The sequence below is a fragment of the Chlorocebus sabaeus genome, chromosome 1, assembly GCF_047675955.1.
Source record: "Chlorocebus sabaeus isolate Y175 chromosome 1, mChlSab1.0.hap1, whole genome shotgun sequence".
Taxonomy (NCBI): Eukaryota; Metazoa; Chordata; class Mammalia; order Primates; family Cercopithecidae; genus Chlorocebus; species Chlorocebus sabaeus.
In genome coordinates this window covers 58395238-58413829 of record NC_132904.1, presented here as the reverse complement: position 1 = coordinate 58413829, position 18592 = coordinate 58395238, and the positions used below count along the sequence as shown (strand labels likewise).

The 18592-nt window shown below is 43.7% G+C and overlaps 1 protein-coding gene across 1 annotated transcript in view; it reads left to right on the top strand.

Moving 5' to 3' along the window:
- DNHD1 (dynein heavy chain domain 1) overlaps nucleotides 1-4973 on the top strand; it is a 76458-nt gene extending 71485 nt beyond the window's left edge. Inside the window, exons 35-42 of the mRNA XM_073018793.1 lie at nucleotides 22-987; nucleotides 1187-1367; nucleotides 1579-1701; nucleotides 1790-1991; nucleotides 2957-3048; nucleotides 3195-3344; nucleotides 3565-4370; nucleotides 4584-4973. Coding sequence (XP_072874894.1) covers nucleotides 22-987; nucleotides 1187-1367; nucleotides 1579-1701; nucleotides 1790-1991; nucleotides 2957-3048; nucleotides 3195-3344; nucleotides 3565-4370; nucleotides 4584-4934 — 2871 coding nt within the window. The 3' untranslated portion in view covers nucleotides 4935-4973. The remainder of the gene's footprint in view (nucleotides 1-21; nucleotides 988-1186; nucleotides 1368-1578; nucleotides 1702-1789; nucleotides 1992-2956; nucleotides 3049-3194; nucleotides 3345-3564; nucleotides 4371-4583) is intronic.
- The last annotated feature ends 13619 nt before the right edge of the window (nucleotides 4974-18592 follow it).

The following is an 18592-nucleotide window of genomic DNA, read 5'->3' as shown; positions in this document are numbered from 1 at the left end:
CCAACAAATGAGTATATGCAGGAGCGGCTGCTGACGATGCTGCTGTTCCAGAATCCAAAGCGTCAGAAGCCAGCCAAGTTTCTGCGGAACATGGTGAGGGCCCAAGGAAAGCTATGCCAGCTGCGTGCCCATTGTGAAGAGCTAGAAGGGCAGAAACTACAGGAAATGGTATCATGGGCACCCTATCGGCCTGTGGTTTGGCATGGAATAGCCATGGTAAAGGCCCTAAGCCAACTGCAGAAACTGCTGCCACTTTTCCGTATGAGCCCAGAGAAGTGGCTGGCAGTCACCAAGCAGGCTCTGGATAGCATGAAGCCACGTGAGATTAATCACGGGGAGGACCTGGCCAGTCATCTACTGCAACTGAGAGCACACCTGACCCGCCAGCTGCTGGGCAGCACCGTGACAGCACTGGGCCTTACCCAGGTACCGTTGGTGGGTGCATTGGGTGCTTTGGCTCTGCTGCAAGCGACAGGGAAAGCATCAGAGCTGGAAAGACTGGCACTCTGGCCTGGACTAGCAGCCTCTCCCAGCACAGTCCACAGCAAGCCAGTCTCAGGTGTGGCTCGACCGGCCTGGCTTGGGCCAAAAGCCTGGCATGAATGTGAGATGTTAGAGCTGCTGCCCCCATTTGTTGGCCTGTGTGCCTCCCTGGCAGGCCACTCCAATGCTTGGCAGGCTTACCTGTCGCTGTCATCCACAGTGCTGGGTCCTGCACCTGGGCCTGGGCCTGAGCCACTTAGCCTCCTCCAGAAGCTGATCCTGTGGCGCGTTCTGCGACCTGAGTGCCTGGCAGGTGCCCTGGCAGACTTCACCACCAGCCTCCTGGGTCGGCCCCTGGATGAAAACATGGGCGCTCCCACCATGCCCTTTAAACATAGTCGGGCTACTCAGCCCATGCTGATCTTGTTGCCACTGCCTGGCCACCCCACAGCCACTCTGCATCCTCTGACTGTCATCCAGAATCTGGCTGCCAAGTATCAGCAGGTTTGAACCTAGTCTTTTGGTCACAGAGTGACCAGGTTCCTGTAGGCTGGGGCGTGGGGACCCCCTCCAAGCATTTTCATGGATCTTTCTGTACTACTTAGGGACTTTTGGGATAATGGTAGCATTAGTTTGGGTCCCTCGGGTCACCCTAGGATCACTTTGAGTCATGCCACCATCTCTTTTTTGGTCCCCGGGGCAGAAACATCTGCAGGTGATAGCCCTGGGCTCTGAAGTCTGGGACCCGGTCTCAGTTGTGGTCAGCACTCTATCCCAGGCTATGTATGAGGGGCACTGGCTGGTGCTGGACAACTGTCATCTGATGCCCCATTGGCCGAAAGAGCTGCTACAGCTCTTGCTGGAACTGTTAGGCAGAGCCAAAGGTGAGTTTATTGCCTAGATTGGCTGCCAGGATCCTATCCTACACTTGGGCCTTAGCTTGAAATCTCAGGACTCATGGCCAGTGACCTAGCACCAAACCTGTCCACTTGGCCTTATAGCTGACTCCTGACACCCCTAGCCTCAAGTCTGATCCCTAGACTTCTGCCTGACCCTTTACCCAAGGACTGATCTCAGACCCTTGTCTGACTCTAGTGGTTGCAGACCTGGAATCAGAACAGCTTTTAGGCCAACCTGAAAGCAGGAATGTAGCCACTGTTCACAGAGATTTTCGTCTTTGGCTTATTGTGCCTGCAGAGTCTAGTGCTTCTTTGCCAGGTGAGGAGCTTAACCCCCTACAGGCTCTCAAACTGGAAGTGGGAGGGCAACTGTGCTGTGCTGACTCAGCACTCTCCTTCCTCCCCAGCTGTGCTGACTCAGCACTCCATGCCTGTTTTCTGGAACCAGTCCCTGGAGCTGGGCCATGTTTTGATTGACAGTGTGGAGCTAGCCCAGCAAGGACTCTATATGCAACCCCCCACCCAGGCACTACCTCTGCTCCTCCTCCATGGCCTCATGCTACACCGGCAGCTCTATGGAACGAGGCTGCAGGCACACAGGGGGCGTTGGTGAGCTGCTCAGTCAATCACTCAACAAACATTGAGTATCTTCCGTATGCTGGGATGAGTAAAACTAATTCATCCTTGGAAGCTCCAAAGAGCAAGGGCAAGGGGAAGTCAAGGAAGGCTTCTCCAAAGACTTTGAGATTTTACTTTGAATTGAATCTTAAAAGCAGGGGCAAATCAGGTAGAGATGGACCTTTCTGAGCAGAGGGACCTAAATTCAACAGAAGGGAGGAGACTTGAGTGTGGTTGACATGGACATGCTGGATGTTGAGGAGGGAGAAGTAAGGCTCATTATAAAGGGCCTTTAAGACTAGGGCAAGGTAGGCCAGGCATGGTGGTTCACACCTGTAATCCCAGCACTTTGGGAGGCCGAGGCGGGCAGATCACGAGGTCAGGAGATCAAGACCATCCTGGCTAACACGGTGAAACCCCGTCTGTACTAAAAATACAAAAACTTAGCCAGGCATGGTGGCAGGCGCCTGTAGTCCCAGTAGAAGAAGAAACAATATCCTTTTTGTGTGTTGAAAAGATCACTCTGGATGCAATGTGGAGAATGGACTAGAAGAGGCAGGACTGGGGACAAGCAGAGCAGCTTTAGGAGACTCTGGAAGTCTCCAGGGAAGAGATTGTGGTATGGGTGGTAGGGTGGTAGCCATGGAAGGGATAGAGAATAAATATGGGGTGAGGAGGAAGGAGGAGTCAAGGTCAAGGATGACTCTCAGATTTTTGTTTTAGATAATTGGGTGGCTAGTGGTACCTCTCACTGAAATAGGAGGTGGAACAGGTTTTATGGGGGGAAATGATGATTTCCGTTGAAAGCAAGTTGTATTTGGGGTGCCAAGCAGCAATGACTAGTGAACCCTCATGGGCCTGAAGCTCAGGAGAGAGGTTTGAACTGAAGAGAAGACTTGACAGTCCTCAGCATACAGATGATATGTGAAACCCTGCTTTCCGCTCCCCTTCTCTAGGAGTCAAGTGACCCTAACCCAGGTTCTTCAGACCCAAGACCAGCTGTGGGCAAGTCTTAGCAATCCCTGTGCTGCCATGCAAGAGCTGGCTGGTAAGACCCTTCCTGTCCCCCTTGGAGTCATCAGCCCCCAGGAGAGCCTGGAAGAGGGTGGGGGTGGGATATAATTCACAGCTTTGGTTTTGGGAGTGGTGGAAACTGAAGGTACTGGAACTGAAAGGCTCTAACCTCATCTTCAGCTTCAGTTTTCTACGGGGGTCCTCTGGGGGACACTGAGGACAGGGAGGCCCTGTTTAGCCTCACGCAAGCCTGCCTGAGCCCCAGTAGCAGGAACTGGGTCCAGCCACACACACCCCAGTCTTTGCTCGCCAGGCTCATGCCCCTCCCAGGTAAGCTTCACTCAGGTATCTGTTTTGGGGTAGGGAATAGTACAATGCAATGCTACCCACCACAGAAATGTGGACAGCAGTCTCAATAAAGGTATATGGGGGTAATATTCATACTGTTATGGGGGGTGATGGCAGTAAAGGATCAGAGGAAGGCTTACTCTCTGGAGTCTAGGGTGGGGAGAGTACATCTTGTCCCTCACCCCTCACCTCTATCCCCAAGAGCTAAGGGAGCCGGATGCAATGGCAGAGTGCAAGGCCCAGATGCACCTACTGCCCTCACCACCTGAACCCCGGCTCTGCGGACTTAGTGAGGGCCCCCAGGCCTGGCTGTTGCGACGCCAGAGTCGCGTTCTCTTGAGTGCGCTGCAGCAGAGTTCACCCGTGTGGGTTCCTGAGTCTCGAGGAGGCGCCCAGCTCGCGGAAAGGCGACTGCGGCAACGCCTAGTGCAAGTCAACCGGAGGCTGGAGTCACTGCAGGATCTGCTGACCAACCTGGTTCGCCAAGACGAGTCTGGCGCCCCGAGGTCAGTGCTGGGGCCGAATGCGCGGCGGCCCCTGGAGGGCGTCTTAGAGACAGAGGCTCTGGAACTGAGCCGGTTGGTGGGCACGCTACAACGCGACCTTGATTGCCTGTTGCAGCAGCTGAAGGGCGCACCCCCGTGTCCCTCCCGCCGCTGTGCTGCGGTGGCCCACGCTCTCTGGACTGGCCGCCTACCCTTGCCTTGGCGACCTCATGCGCCGGCCGGTCCGCAGCCGCCCTGGCACTGGCTGCGACAGTTGTCGCGCCGTGGGCAGCTGTTGGTTCGCTACTTGGGCGTGGGCGCGGACGCGAACAGTGATGTACCAGAGCGCGTCTTCCACCTGTCAGCCTTTCGCCACCCGCGCCGCCTGCTGCTGGCATTGCGTGGGGAAGCTGCCCTGGACCAGAATGTGCCCAGCTCGAATTTCCCTGGTAGCCGAGGCGCAGTCTCTGGTCCGCTCCCGTATAAACGTCTGGAGATGAACAGCAACCCTCTGCACTTCAGGGTATCTTCGCGCCACCCCTCGTTCGCGGTTCCAGTCCCCTCAAAGTCTCTAATTACACCTCGCAGTTACCCCTTCTTGGTGATCTTGCCCCTCGGTAACCCTGCTAGCCTCTCTGATCTCGGTCCACCACGACCTCCCAACCCCCAACCCCCACTCCCCACCTGCCACCTCCCAGCTTCCTAGCCTTGCCTGACCAGCTTCTGACGCCCCCAGGTGGAGAATGGTCCAAACCCCACGGTTCCAGAGAGAGGGCTGCTGCTGATCGGGTTACAGGTCCTACATGCGGAGTGGGACCCGATAGCTGGAGCCTTGCAAGACAGTCCTTCCAGCCAACCCAGTTCTCTGCCTCCAGTCAGCATCAGCACACAGGCCCCAGGCACCAGCGACCTGCCACCCCCAGCCGACCTGACTGTGTACTCCTGTCCTGTGTACATGGGAGGGCCCCTTGGCAACACTAAGCTGCAGAGCAGGAACATCGTGATGCATCTGCCCCTACCCACCAAGCTCACCCCCAATACCTGTGTCCAACGGAGGGTCCACGTGTGCAGCCCACCCCTGTCTTGAGCCCATCTACCAAAATAAAGTTTTAGTGATTCCGTGAAAGATTTCTGAGATATGAGGGTAGAGCAGCAATCCTTTCCAGAAGGTTTTCAATTTACTTTGCCCAGATCCATTGGAGGAATCACTATCTATACTGGTTCCTATAGCAGCAATAGTCTTACAAAATGTATTTCTTCTTTTTTTAAATTTTCATTTCTTTACAAAATGAATTTCTTAATAAGACTATAAGACTACAGCAGCAATAACCTTAGAAATGTATTAATAAGATCTGAAAGTCAAAGATCTGCCTTCTTCACACCAAGAAGGCAGAATGTGACACACTAGGGGAAAGGTACAGTGTGCATAATTGAGAAAAGAGGAGGTATATTCACACTGAAGGTAGAAGAGGGCATGTGCCTGGCAGCTGGGAAGGGGAAAGTGTGGGTACACTTGGGGTGGGGTGGGGCTTGGTGTTAATCACGCATCCAAGAAGCTAGGCAGACCCAGCAGTGGCTGACACACAGAATCCTAAATCCTTGCCCCGCTCTCTATTGTGGTCTCAGCACTTGTGCTAAATCCACAATGGATATGTTTGAAAGGAGAACATTAGCACTGAAAATTCTTTCTTAAGGCATTTAGTGGTGTTCTTGGCAATGCCTCAATCCTGCCCTACCACTCGTTCCTCTCCTATGATGGATTCTCTCAGTGAGTCATGCATATGAAAAAAACCAAGAAAGATACAAGGTCCTACATTCATTCAACAATTATTCATTGAGCACTCCTTGGAACCAGGTATTCTTCTGTGTGCTAATAGAGTTATTCTAATGTAGGGCAACAAGCAATAAAAGGCCAACATATAAATAAGTTTGATGATTTTGAAGTCCTATAAAGAAAAAAAAAATAGACCGATGCGTCAAGAGGATATGTGATGAGAGGGGAGCAGTTAGTATAATTTGAGTGGTCAGGGAAGCTTTCTGCATATTTGAAAGTCGCTATTTAAAGATCCAGAAGGAATATTCATTTAGGTAGAGCCCTCAGTAGGTACAAAAGTCTTGAGGTGGAAACAACCTTGAAGTGTTCAAGAAACAGAGTATGCAGCCAGAGCATGGTGGGTGAGTGAGGGGCAGAGTGACCCAAAATGATGGAAAGATATAGAAAGGGGTGGCTCACATGGTCGTGGTAATGAGTTTGTATTTTTCAAAAGTATAATGAGAATGTATTGTCAAATAGTAGGTGGGAGATTATATGATCTAATTTGCATTTTTTCAAAGGTCACTCTGCCTGTTCTATGGTGGATAGATGCTAGAAAAGCCAGGGTAACAAGGCGGAGGATCTATTTGGACCCAATTGAAGTAATTCAAGTAAGGGATATTGGAGTTTGGGCAAGGGTCTTAACAATAGAGATGAAGAATTGACAGATTTAAGAAATATTCTGGAGGTAAAACCAGCAGGACTGATGGAATGGATGTGGAGAATAAAGGAAGAGGAAGAATCTAGGGTGATTTGGATTGTAAGCTTGAGAAACTAGGTGTATCGTGTGTCATTAACTGAGATGGGAAATTTGAGGGAGCAAGCAGCTGGAGCTAAGGAATCAAGAGTTCTGCTGCTTTGATATTTTCTGTTATTATTAGTTGCATGACTGCATGCTATGCCAGGGCGAGCCTGTCTGACAAAACTTGAGTTAGAGTATGGCAGTACTAAAGTCTTATATGAGCTTCACTCCTTGCCCCCAAGCACCAAAACTTATGTAGTATTATTAAACTTAGCTCCCTTGCTCTTTGGCTAGGTACCAGAAACATGGTGGGAGGAAATGCAAACAGAAGTCTATACAGGCATACCTTGAAGCTATTGTGGGTTTGGTTCCAGACCACCACAATAAGGCGAATATTGCAATAAAGCAAGTCACATGAACTTTTTGGTTTCCCATTGCATATGGATTACATTTGCACTATATTGTAGTCTATTAAGCATGAAATAGCATTATGTTAAGTTAAAAAAAAACAAAAAACAAAAAAAAAAACAAGGTATACCAGCCTGGCCAACATGGCGAAACCCTGTCTCTACTAAAAATACAAAAATTAGCCAGGTGTCGTGGTAGGCGCCTGTAATTCCAGCTACTCAGGAGACTGAGGCAGCAGAAGAATCTCTTGAACCCGGGAGGTGGAGGTTGCAGTGAGCTGAGATTGCGCCACTGCACTCCAGCCTGGGTGACACAGCAAGACCCTGTCTAAAAAAAAAAAAAAAAAGGTGCATACCTTAGTTTAAAATACTTTATTGCTAAAAATGCTAATAATCTGAGCCTTCAGCAAATAGTAATCTTTTTGCTATTAATCTTTTTTGCCTTAATGTTGATAGCCGCTGATCAGGGTGGTGACTGCTGAAGGTTGTGGCAATTTCTTTTTCTTTTTTTTTTTTTTGAGACAGAGTCTCGCTCTGTCACCTAGGCTGGAGTGCAGTGGCCGGATCTCAGCTCATTGCAAGCTCCGCCTCCCGGGTTCATGCCATTCTCCTGCCTCAGCCTCCCAAGTAGCTGGGACTACAGGTGCCCGCCACCTCGCCCGGCTAGTTTTTTATATTTTTTAGTAGAGACAGGGTTTCACCGTGTTAGCCAGGATGGTCTTGATCTCCTGACCTCGTGATCCGCCCGTCTCGGCCTCCCAAAGTGCTGGGATTACAGGCTTGAGCCACCGCGCCCGGCCGACAATTTCTTAAAATAAGACAACAGTGAAGTTTGCCACATCAATGGACTCATATTTTCATGAAGAATTTGTCTGTGGCATGTGATGGTGTTTTACAGCATTTTACCTACAGAACTTATTTCAAAATTGAAATTAATCCTCTCAAACCCTGCTGTTCCTTTATTAAGTTTATATAATATTCTAAATCATTTGTTGTCATTTCAACAATGTTCACAGCAGCAGAAGTATAGGTTCCATCTCAAGAAACCACTTTCTTTGCTCATCCATAAGAGCAACTGCTTACCCATCAAAGTTTTAACCTGAGATGGCAGTAACTCAGTCATATCATCAGGCTCCATTTCTTATACTAATTCTCTTGCTGTTTCCACCACATCTGCAGTTACTTCCTCCAATGAAGTCTTGAACTCCTCAAAGTCATCCATGAGAGTTGAATCAACTTCTTCCAAACTCCTGTTAATGTTGATATTTTGACCTCCTCTCATGAATCAAAAATGTTCTTAATGGCATCTAGAATGGTGAATCCTTTCCAGAAGGTTTTCAATTTACTTTGCCCAGATCCATTGGAGGAATCACTATCTATAGTGGTTCCTATAGCAGCAATAGTCTTACAAAATGTATTTCTTTTTTTTTTTTAATTTTCATTTCTTTACAAAATGAATTTCTTAATAAGACTATAAGACTATAGCAGCAATAGCCTTAGAAATGTATTTCTTAATAAGATCTGAAAGTCAAAATTACTCTTTGATCCATGAGCTGCACAATAGATGTTGTGATAGCCGGCATGAAAACAACATTAATCTCCTTGTACATGTCCATCAGAGCTCTTGGGTGTATTGCCAATAGCAGCAAAATCTTTAAAAGAATCTTTTTGTTCTGAGCAGTAGGTCTTAACAGTAGGCTTAAGATATTCAGCAAACTATGTTGTAAACCGATGTACTGTCATACAGGCTTTGTTGTTCCATTAAGAGAGCACAGACAAAGTAGATTTAACATAATTCTTAAGGGCCCTAGGATTTTCGGAATGTTATATGAGCATTGGCTTCAACTTAAAGTCACCAGCTACATTAGCCCCTAACAGAAGGTCAGCCTGTCTTTTGAAGCTTTGATGCTACAATAAGTCGTAGATACCATCTCCTTCCAACAGAAGGGTGTTTCATCTACATGGAAAATCTGTTGTTTAGTGTAGCCACCTTCATGAATTCACTGCAGCTTCCACATTAGCACTTGCTGTTTCACCTTGCAGTTTCATGTTATAGAAATGGCTTTCCTTAAACTTCATGAACCAACCTCTGCAAACTTCAGACTTTTATTCTGCAGCTTCCTTGCCTCTCTCAGCCTTCATAGAATAGAAGAGAATTAGGGCCTTGTCCTGGGTTAGGCTTGTGGCTTAAGGGAATATTGTGACTAGTTTGATCTACTATCCAGATCACTAAAACTTTCTCCATATCAGCAATAAGGATGTGTTTTGCTTTATCAGTCACATGTTCACAGGAATTGTACTTTTAATTTCCTTTACTAACTTTTTCCTTGCATTCGCAACTTGGCTAACTGGCACAAGAAACCTAGTTTGCAGTTTACCTTGGCTTTTAATATGCCTCCCTCACCGAGCTTAGTCATTTTTAGCTTTTGATTTAAAGTGAAAGACATGTGACTCTTCCTTTCACTTGAATACCTAGAAGCCACTGTTGGATTATTAATTGGACTAATTTCTATATTGTTTGTCTCAGGGAGTAGGGAGGCCCAACAAGAGGGAGAGAGATGGGGGAACAGGCGGTCAGTGAAGCAGTCAAAACACACACGACATTTTTCGATTAAGTTTGCCATCCCATGTGAGTGCAGCCTGTGGTGCCCCCAAATGATTACAATAACAACATCAAAGATCACTGATCACACTGATATAATAATAATGCAAAAGTTTGAAATACTGTAAGAATTATCAAAATGTGACACGGAGACAAAAAGTAGCACATGCTATTGTGAAAATAGTGCTAATAGACTTGCTCAACACAGGGTTGCCACAAATCTTCAATTTTTATAAAACACACTATGATGTGCAATAAAGCACAGCACAAAATAAAATGAGGTATGCCTGTACTGAGCATCACTCTTCACAGCCTCTTCAAAATGGTAACTCACCAGTGAGTGTGGTGCAACTGATGTCCTTTAACAAAAGGCTGAGCAGAGAGGCAAAAACTCCCACTTTCCTCAGAGCCCTTTTCTTTTCTACAGTCAACCAGGGTGCATGGCTGTGCCTTCAGGAAAGGAAATAAGTAGAGTATTAAAAGAAGTCCTTTTGGAAAAATGAACCGTCTGTCTATGTTTACTATTACCACTATTTGCCCTCCAGTGGGAGCAGGGAACAATAGTGAGATATCTGTAGAACCATCTGAAATTGTTTAGAATATTTTCTACAAATTCATGCCGTTTTCTAGACTGAAGTCATTCTTGAATTATGCCCAACCAAGTTGTTAAACTTTGTCAAGTAGAGATTATTAAATGAGTTCCATATGACAGCATAACCCAAATACAATGACTGCTATGTCAAAATGTTCCAGATTTGATAATTGCACTATTAAGTTCTACTAGAGCAATTAAAATCCCATTAGGAAGTTAAAATCCCAAACAATGGAAGGAAGGAAGAAGTAAGAGGCTTGACAAGGGGGAGAAATATGTCTCTTCCCATTCCGATGAACAGGGGTAAATAAAGGAGTAGAAACAAGAGAGGGAAGAATATGATGTAATCAACCTGACCTGGGCCTGCGAAGCCTCAGAGAAAGAAGCAGCAGCGCCAAGGGCAAAGAGGCTTTTGCCTTTTCCCTACTGGGACTGTGGAAGGAAGCTGTTCTGTAGCATGGATGGACTAACTGTGGTCCCAAAAGCATTAAGAGAGCAGAGCAGCATGGTCAGGAAGAGGTGTCTCTTGATCTCTATATGGCATAGATACTGACTAGAGAGCCTTTAGACCCACAGGAGAATGCGGCAGAGAATCACTGGGGTCTCCAGCACCAAAGAGAGTTGTTGAGAGATGGCCAAATTGGGGGAAGTGGGGAGGAACAGGGGGCACAAGACCACAAATTTATCAGCTTTAGAGGCAAATGTTGGCAGAATGCCCAGGTATGAAACTGAGCCAACTACCCAGAAGATTCCAACTTGTGCACAACCAAAACCAGTGTCAGGCTTGAGGATCCCTTCAGTCTAACATCAAAAGGTCTTATAAGCCCTGCCCTCTATACCCAGATGCCACTTTAGAGAGGAGCAGCAGTAGAATGGGAGTAATTTAAAATTCTGATCATTTATTTCAAAGAGAATAAATGAAACCTAATGAAATGAAACCAAATTTATTTCCAGCCTCTTCCACTATCCAGTGAAGAGGAAGGAGTAAGATTTGTGAGGAAAATCAGATCAGTAACTGAGAAAAAAGCTACATTTTATTTATGTATCCAACTTAGTAAGAAAAAACGTGATCCTGCCCTGTATACTACATATACTAATAATCCAAAGACAAAAAAGGTCTGACTAGCACTCTGCAGCTCACCTAAAAACTCATTTAGTTTTTCAGCTTTACAGTCGAATTTGAAATCCATATTCAGAAACAGGATAAACAGGGGAAATGTCTGAAACAGAAAAAAATGACAGTTTCATCGACTAATGCTTATGAAGCCCCAGTATCTGTAAAATAGGTACTATTATTATTCCATTTTACAGATGAGGAAACTGAGACACACATTCAGTAAATTGTCCAAGGTCACACGGCCAGAAAATGGTAGAACCTGTTTTGGAACCCAAGCATTTGTCTCCAGAATCCACGATCTCTGCAGTATTCTGTTGCCTCTATCATACCAAGATTTAGTGAGATAGTGGAAAACAAGAATCTTCAAGTATTGTTGGCGGATGCAGAAACTGGTGTAGTTACTCTGGGGAGCAATCTGACAGCACTTAGTAAAATTAAATATACTTTGTTCTACCAATTCCACTCTCAGGTTTATGTCTCAGATGGTCACACACAATATGAGCTGAGACTTTGAGAGGCTGAGGTAGGAGGATAGCTTGAGCCCAGGAGTTCAAGACCAGTCTGGACACCATAGACAGAACCCATCTCTGTAAAAAAAATTTTAAAAAAATTAGCTCAATGTGGTAGTGTACACCTGTGGTCCCAGCTATACAGGAGGCTGAGGTGAGATAATTGCTTGAGCCCAGGAGGTGGAGGCTGCAGCAGTAAGCTGTAATTGCACTACTTCACCACTGCACTCCAAACTTGGTGACAAAGTAAGACTATGTTGAAAAAAAAAAAAAAAAAGGAGAGAGAGAGAGAGAGAAAGAGAAAGATAGAGGGAGGGAGGGAGGGATTTGGGAAGTGTTCTCTCCTATTCTTCTTTCTAAGAGTTTATGTAGGAGTGATATTTCTTAAAAGGCTGGTAGAATTTGCCAGTAAAGCCATCTGGGCCTGGAGTTCTTTTGTTTTGGGGTGTGTGTGTGTGTGTGTGTGTGTGTGTGTGTGAGAGAGAGAGAGAGAGGTTTTTAATTACAAATTCTATTTCTTTAGTAGATACAAGGCTATCAGGTTTTCTACTTCTTTCTGAGTCTATTGTGGTATTTTCAAAAATGTTATCTTAGATGAAACCTAAGTTTCTGAAGTTACTGGTATAAGTTGTTAATAATAGTCCCTTATTATCCTTTTAATATCTGTAGGATCTATAGGGATGTCCCTACTTTCATTCATATTTTCAGTCTTCATATTTTTGATCAACCTAAATAGAAGATTTGTCAATTCTATTGATCCTTTCAGAAAATTAGCTTTGTATTTCATTGATTTTCTCTATTGGTTCTCCAGTTTCTATTTTATTGCTTTCAACTTTTATCTTTTTAAATTTCCTTTCTTTTACTTATTTTTGTTTTAATTTTCTCTTTTTCTAGTTTCTTAATGTGGAAACTTAGATTATTTATTTCAGGTTTTGTTTTTTTTTTTTTTTTTTTTTTTTTTAAAATACAGAGTCAGAGTCTCTCTCTGTTGCCTGGGCTGGAGTGCAGTGATGCGATCTGGGCTCACTGCAACCTCCACCTCCTGGGTTCAAGCAGTTCTCCTGCCTTAACCTCCCCAGTAGCTGGAATTACAGGCGTGTGCCACCATGCCTGGCTAATTCTTGTATTTCTAGCAGAGATGGGGTTTCACCATGTTGGCTAGGCTAGCCTCGAACTCCTGACCTCAAGTGATCCATCCACCTTGGCCTCCCAAAGTGCTGGGATTACAGGCATGAACCACCGCACCTGGCCGATTTTAGGTGTTTTTTGTTTCCCATATAAGCATTTAAAGTTATACATTACTCTCTAACATTTCTTTAGCTGCATCTCACACCTTTTGCTTTGTTGTATTTTCATTATTTCTATTTATTTTTCTGTGGCCAGCTGGCACAGAGAGAGAATCTGCGCACTTGGTGGAAGGAGAGCAGAGTGATTGTGGGACTTTTCATCGGAACTCAGTGCTGCCTATCTGGGTGGAAAACAGCACAAACAGAATCCAGCCAGTGCCCATGAAGGGAGAATTTAGACCAGCCCCAGTCAGAGGGGAATTGTCCATCCCAGTGGCTGGAACCTGAGTTCTGGCAAGCCCCACGACCATAGGCTAAAGTGCCCTGTATCCTAAACAAACTTGAAAGGCAGCCTAGGCCACAAGGACTGCAATTTCTGGGCAAGTCCTGGTGCTGTGCTGGGCTTAGAGCCAGTGGACTTGGGGTGTACATGACCTAGTGAGACACCAGCTGAAGCAACCAAAGGAGTGCTTGCATTACATGTCCCACAACCACAGGCAGTACAGTTTGCAGATCTGGGAGAGACTCTTTCCTTCCACTTAAGGAGAGGAGAGGGGAAAGTAAAGAGGACTCTGTTTTGCAACTTGAACACTAGCTCAGCCACAGTAGAATAGAGCACGAGGAAGAGTCCCGAGATCCCCATTTCATATCCTATCTTCCAGACAACATTTCTAGACACACCCTGGGCCAGAAGGGAACCCACATCCTTCATGGGAAGAACCCAGCCCTGGAAGAATTCATCACCTGCTGACTAAAGAGCTCTTGGGCCTTGAATAAACCTCAGTGGTTGCCAGGCAGTACTTACCCAGGGGCCTTCAGTGAGGCCCAGTGCTGTGGGGGCTTCAGGGGTGACCCAACACATTTCTAGCTGTGGTGGCCATGGGGAGAGACTCCTTCTGCTTGAAGAAAGGAGAGGGAAGAATAAAGGGGACTTTGTCTTGCGACTTGGGTACAGCTTGGCCAGGGTGAGGTAGAGTACTAAGCGGGTTCCTGGGGTTCCTGATTCCAGGCCTTGGTTCCTGGATGCATTTCTTGACCTGCCCTGGACCAGAGGGGAGTCTTTTGCCCTGCAGGGAGAGATCCAGGCTTTGTGCATTCACCACAAGCTGACTGAAGAGCCTTTGGACCTTGAATGAACAACAGTGTTAGCCACACAGTACTTGCTGCAGGCTTGGAGTAGTGGTGGCCACAGGGAGAGGCCCCTTCTGCTTCAGGAAAGGAGAGGAAAGAATGGGAAGAACTTGTCTTATGGCTTGTCTGCCAGCTCAGCCACAGTAGAACATGCCACCAAGTATATTACTAAGGTTCCTGACTTCAGGCCCCAGCTATTGGATGGTATTTCTGGACTGAGGGGTAGCTTGCCACCCTGAAGGGAAGACAATAAACCTGGCTAGATGCACCACCTGCTGACTGTAGAGACATTGGGCCTTGAGGAAACATCAGCGGTAACCAGGCAGTAGTCACCGCAGACCTTGGGCAAGACCCAGTGCTGTGCTGGCTTCAGGTGTAACCCAGGATAATCACAGTGATGGTGGCTACAGGGGTGCTTGTGTCACCTCTTCTCCAGCTCCAAGCAGCTCAGCACAGAGGGAGAGACTTTGTTTGCTTGCGGGATATTAAGAGAAGAGAACAAGAGTCTCTGCCTCGTAATCAAGGGAATTCTCATGAATTTTACCCAACACCATCAAAGTGGTACCTCTATGAATCTACAAGAGCCACAGCATTGCTGGGCTGGGGGTTCTCACTAATGCAGATATGGCTGCAGTGACCAAAGACTTTGATCACAATACTAAATTTTTGAATTGCATTCCAAAGAAGGATGGGTATAAATAAACCCAGACTGCAAAGTCTACAACAAATACCTAACTCTTCAATGCCCAGGCATTGATGGACATCCATAAGCATCAAGACCATCCAGGAAAACATGACATCACCAAACAAACTAAATAAGGCACTAGTGACAAATTCTGGAGTAAGAGAGATATGTGACCTTTTGGACAGAGAATTCAAAATAGCTTGTTTTGAGAAAGCTAAAAAAAAAAATAATAATAATCCAAGGTAACACAGAAGGAATTCAGAATCCTATCAGATAAATTTAACAAAGAGAGTAAAATAATTTAAAAGAATCAAGCAGAAATCCTGGAGCTGAAAAATTCTATTGACAAACTGAAGAATGCAATAGAGTCTTTCAACAGCAGAATGGATTAAGCAGTAGAAAGAATTAGTGAACTTGAAGGTAGGCTATTTGAAAATACACAGAGGAAACAAAAGAAAAAAATTTAAAAGCCAGGCACAGTAGTTCACACCTGTAATCCCAGGACTTTGGGAGGCTGAGGTGGGTGGATCACTTGAGATCAAGAGATCAAGACCAGCCTGGCCAACACGGTGAAACCCCATCTCTACTAAAAATACAAAATTAGCTGGGCATGGTGTCATACACCTGTAATCTCAGCTCCTTGGGAGGTTGAGGCAGGAGAATCACTTGAGCCTGGGAGGCAGTGGTTGCAGTGAACTGAAATCATGCCATTGCACTCCAGCCTGGGCAACAAGAGTGAAACTCCATCTCAAAAAAAAAGAAAAAAAAATACCACCGGAGACAATTACCTTCACAAAAAGGAAGACGGATGGACAGATGGAAGAAAGCATCACAAAACAACTAGAAAACAAATAACAAAATGACAGGAGTAAGTCTTTATCAATAATAGCATTGAATGTAAATGCACTAAACTCTCCAATCAAAAGACATAGAATGGCTGAACAGATGAAAAAACAAGACCCAATAATCTTTTGCCTGTAAGAAACACACTTCACCTATAAAGACACACATAGACTAAAAATAAACAAATAGAAAATGATATTCAATGCAAATTGAAACCAAAAAAGAGCAGGAGTAGCAATATTTGCATCAGACAAAATAGATTTCAAGACAAAGAAGGTCATTACATAATGACAAAGGGGTAAATTCAGCAAGAGGATATACCAATTGTAAACATATATGCATCCAACACTGGAGCACCCAGATATATAAAGCAAATATTATTAGAACTAAAGAGAGAGATAGACTCCAATACAATGACAGCTGAAGACTTAATTACCCCAGTTTCAGCATTAGACAGGTCATCCAGACAGAAAATCAACAAAGAAATATCAGATTTAATCTGCACTATAGAGTAAATGGATCTTATAAATATTTACAGAACATTTCATCCAATGGCTGAAGAATACATATTATATTCTTCCCCTCAACACATGGGTTATTTTCAATGATAAACCATATGTTAGGCCATAAAACAAGCCTTAATAATTTCAAAAAATATGTGAAATAATATCAAGTATCTTCCTTGACCACAATGGAATAAAATCAATAATAGGAGGAACTTTGGAAACTATATGAACACATGGAAATTAAATAATATGCTTTATGGCCAGTGGATCAACAAATACGAAAAAGAAATTAAAAATATTTGAAACAAATGAAAATGGAAATATAACAGACCAAAATCTATGGGATATAACAAAAGCAGTACTGAGGAAAGTTTACAGCAATAAGCACCTAATCAAAAAAGTAGAAAAACTTCAAATGAACAACCTAATGATGCATCTTCAAGAACTAGAAAAGTAAAAGCAAACCAAATAGAAAATTAAAAGAAGACATAATAAATATCAAGCAGAAATAAATGAGATTCAAAATTTAAAAATATAAAGGATCAATAAAATGAACAGGTTTTTTGAAAAGATAAACAAAGTCAACAAATGTGTAGCCAGACTAAGAATAAAAGAGAGAAGACCCAAATAAAATCAGACAAAAAAGGAGTCATTACAACTGATACCACAGAAATTAAAAGGATCATCAGAGACTACCATGAGCAACTAAATGCCAATAAACTGGAAAAGCTAGAAGACATAAATTCCTAGACATATGCAACTTACTAAGATTAAATCATGAAGAAATCCAAAACCTAAATAGATTAATAACAAGTAATGAAATCAAAGCCATAATAAAAAGTCTTCCAGCTAAGAAAAGCATGAGACCCAACAGCTGCACTGACTAATTTTACAAAACCTTTAAAGAACTAATATGAATCCTACTCAGACTATTCAAAAAAAAAAAAAAAAAAATAGAGGAGGGAGTACTTTGAAACTCATTCTGTGAGCCAGTATTACCCTGATAGCAAAATCAGATAAAGACACATCAAAAAAAGGAAACTATATCACTGATGAACATTTATGCAAAAATCCTCAATAAAATACTAGGAAACTAGGAAACTTAATTCAGCACCCCATTAAAAAGATCATTCATCATGGCCAAGTGGGATTTATCCCAGGGATGCAAGGATGGTTCAACATATGCAAATCAATGAATGTGATATATCATATCAACAGAATGAAGAACAAAAACCATAGGATCATTTTAATTGATGCTTTTAAAACATTTGATAACATTCAACATCCTTTTGTGAAAAAAAAAAAAACCCTCCAAAAACTGGGTATAGAAGGACCATACCTCCACATAATAAAAGCCATGTATTATAGGCCCATAGCTAGTATACTGAATGGGGAAAAAACTGAAAACTTTTCCTCTAAGATCTGGAACTAGACAGGGATGCCCATTTTCAACACTGTCATTCAACATAGTACTAGAAGTCCTACCTAGAGTAATCAGACAGGAGAAAAAAATTAATGGCATCCAAGTTGGAAAGGAAGAAATCAAATTATCCATATTTGCAGATAATATTATCTTACATTTGGAAAAACCTAAAGACTCCACCAAAAAGCTATTAGAACTGAAAAACAAATTCAATAAAATTGCAGAATGTAAAATCAACATACAAAAATCAGTAGCATTTCTATATGCCAACAACAAACAATCTGATAAAGAAATCAAGAAAGTAATCCTATTTACAATAGCTACAAATAAAATAAGATACCTAGGAATAAACTTAACCAAACAAGTGAGAGATCTCTATAATGAAAACTAGAAAACATTGATGCAAGAAACTGAAGAGGACACACACAAAAAAATTGACAGATATTCCATGTTCATGGATTAGAAGAATTGATATTGTTAAAATGTCCATACTATCCAAAGCAATCTACAGATTCACTGCAATCCCTATCAAAATACCAGTGACATTTCTTCACAGAAATCGAAAAATAATCTTAAAATTCATATAGAAGCACAAAAGACCCAGAAGAGACAAAGCCATCCTGAGCAAAAGAATAAAACTGAAGGAATCATATTACCTGTCTTCAAATTATACTACAGAGCTATAATAACCAAAACAGCATGGTACTGGCAAAAAAAACCAGACACATAGACCAATGGAATAGCATACAGAACCCAGAAATAAATCCATACATCTACAGTAAACTCATTTTGACAAAAGTGCCAAGAACATACATTGGGAAAAAGACAGTCTCGTCAATAAATAGTGCTGGGAAAACAGGATATACATATGCAAAAGGATCAAACTAAGCTCCTCTCTCTTGCCATATACAAAAATCAAATCAAAATAGATTAAAGACTTAGATCTAAGACCTCAAACTATGAAACTAATGAAAGAAAACTTTGTGGAAACCCTCCAGGACATTGGTCTTGGCCAAGATTTCTTGAGTAATATCCCCAAAGCACAAGCAATCAAAGCAAAAATGGACAAATGGGATCACATCAAGTTAA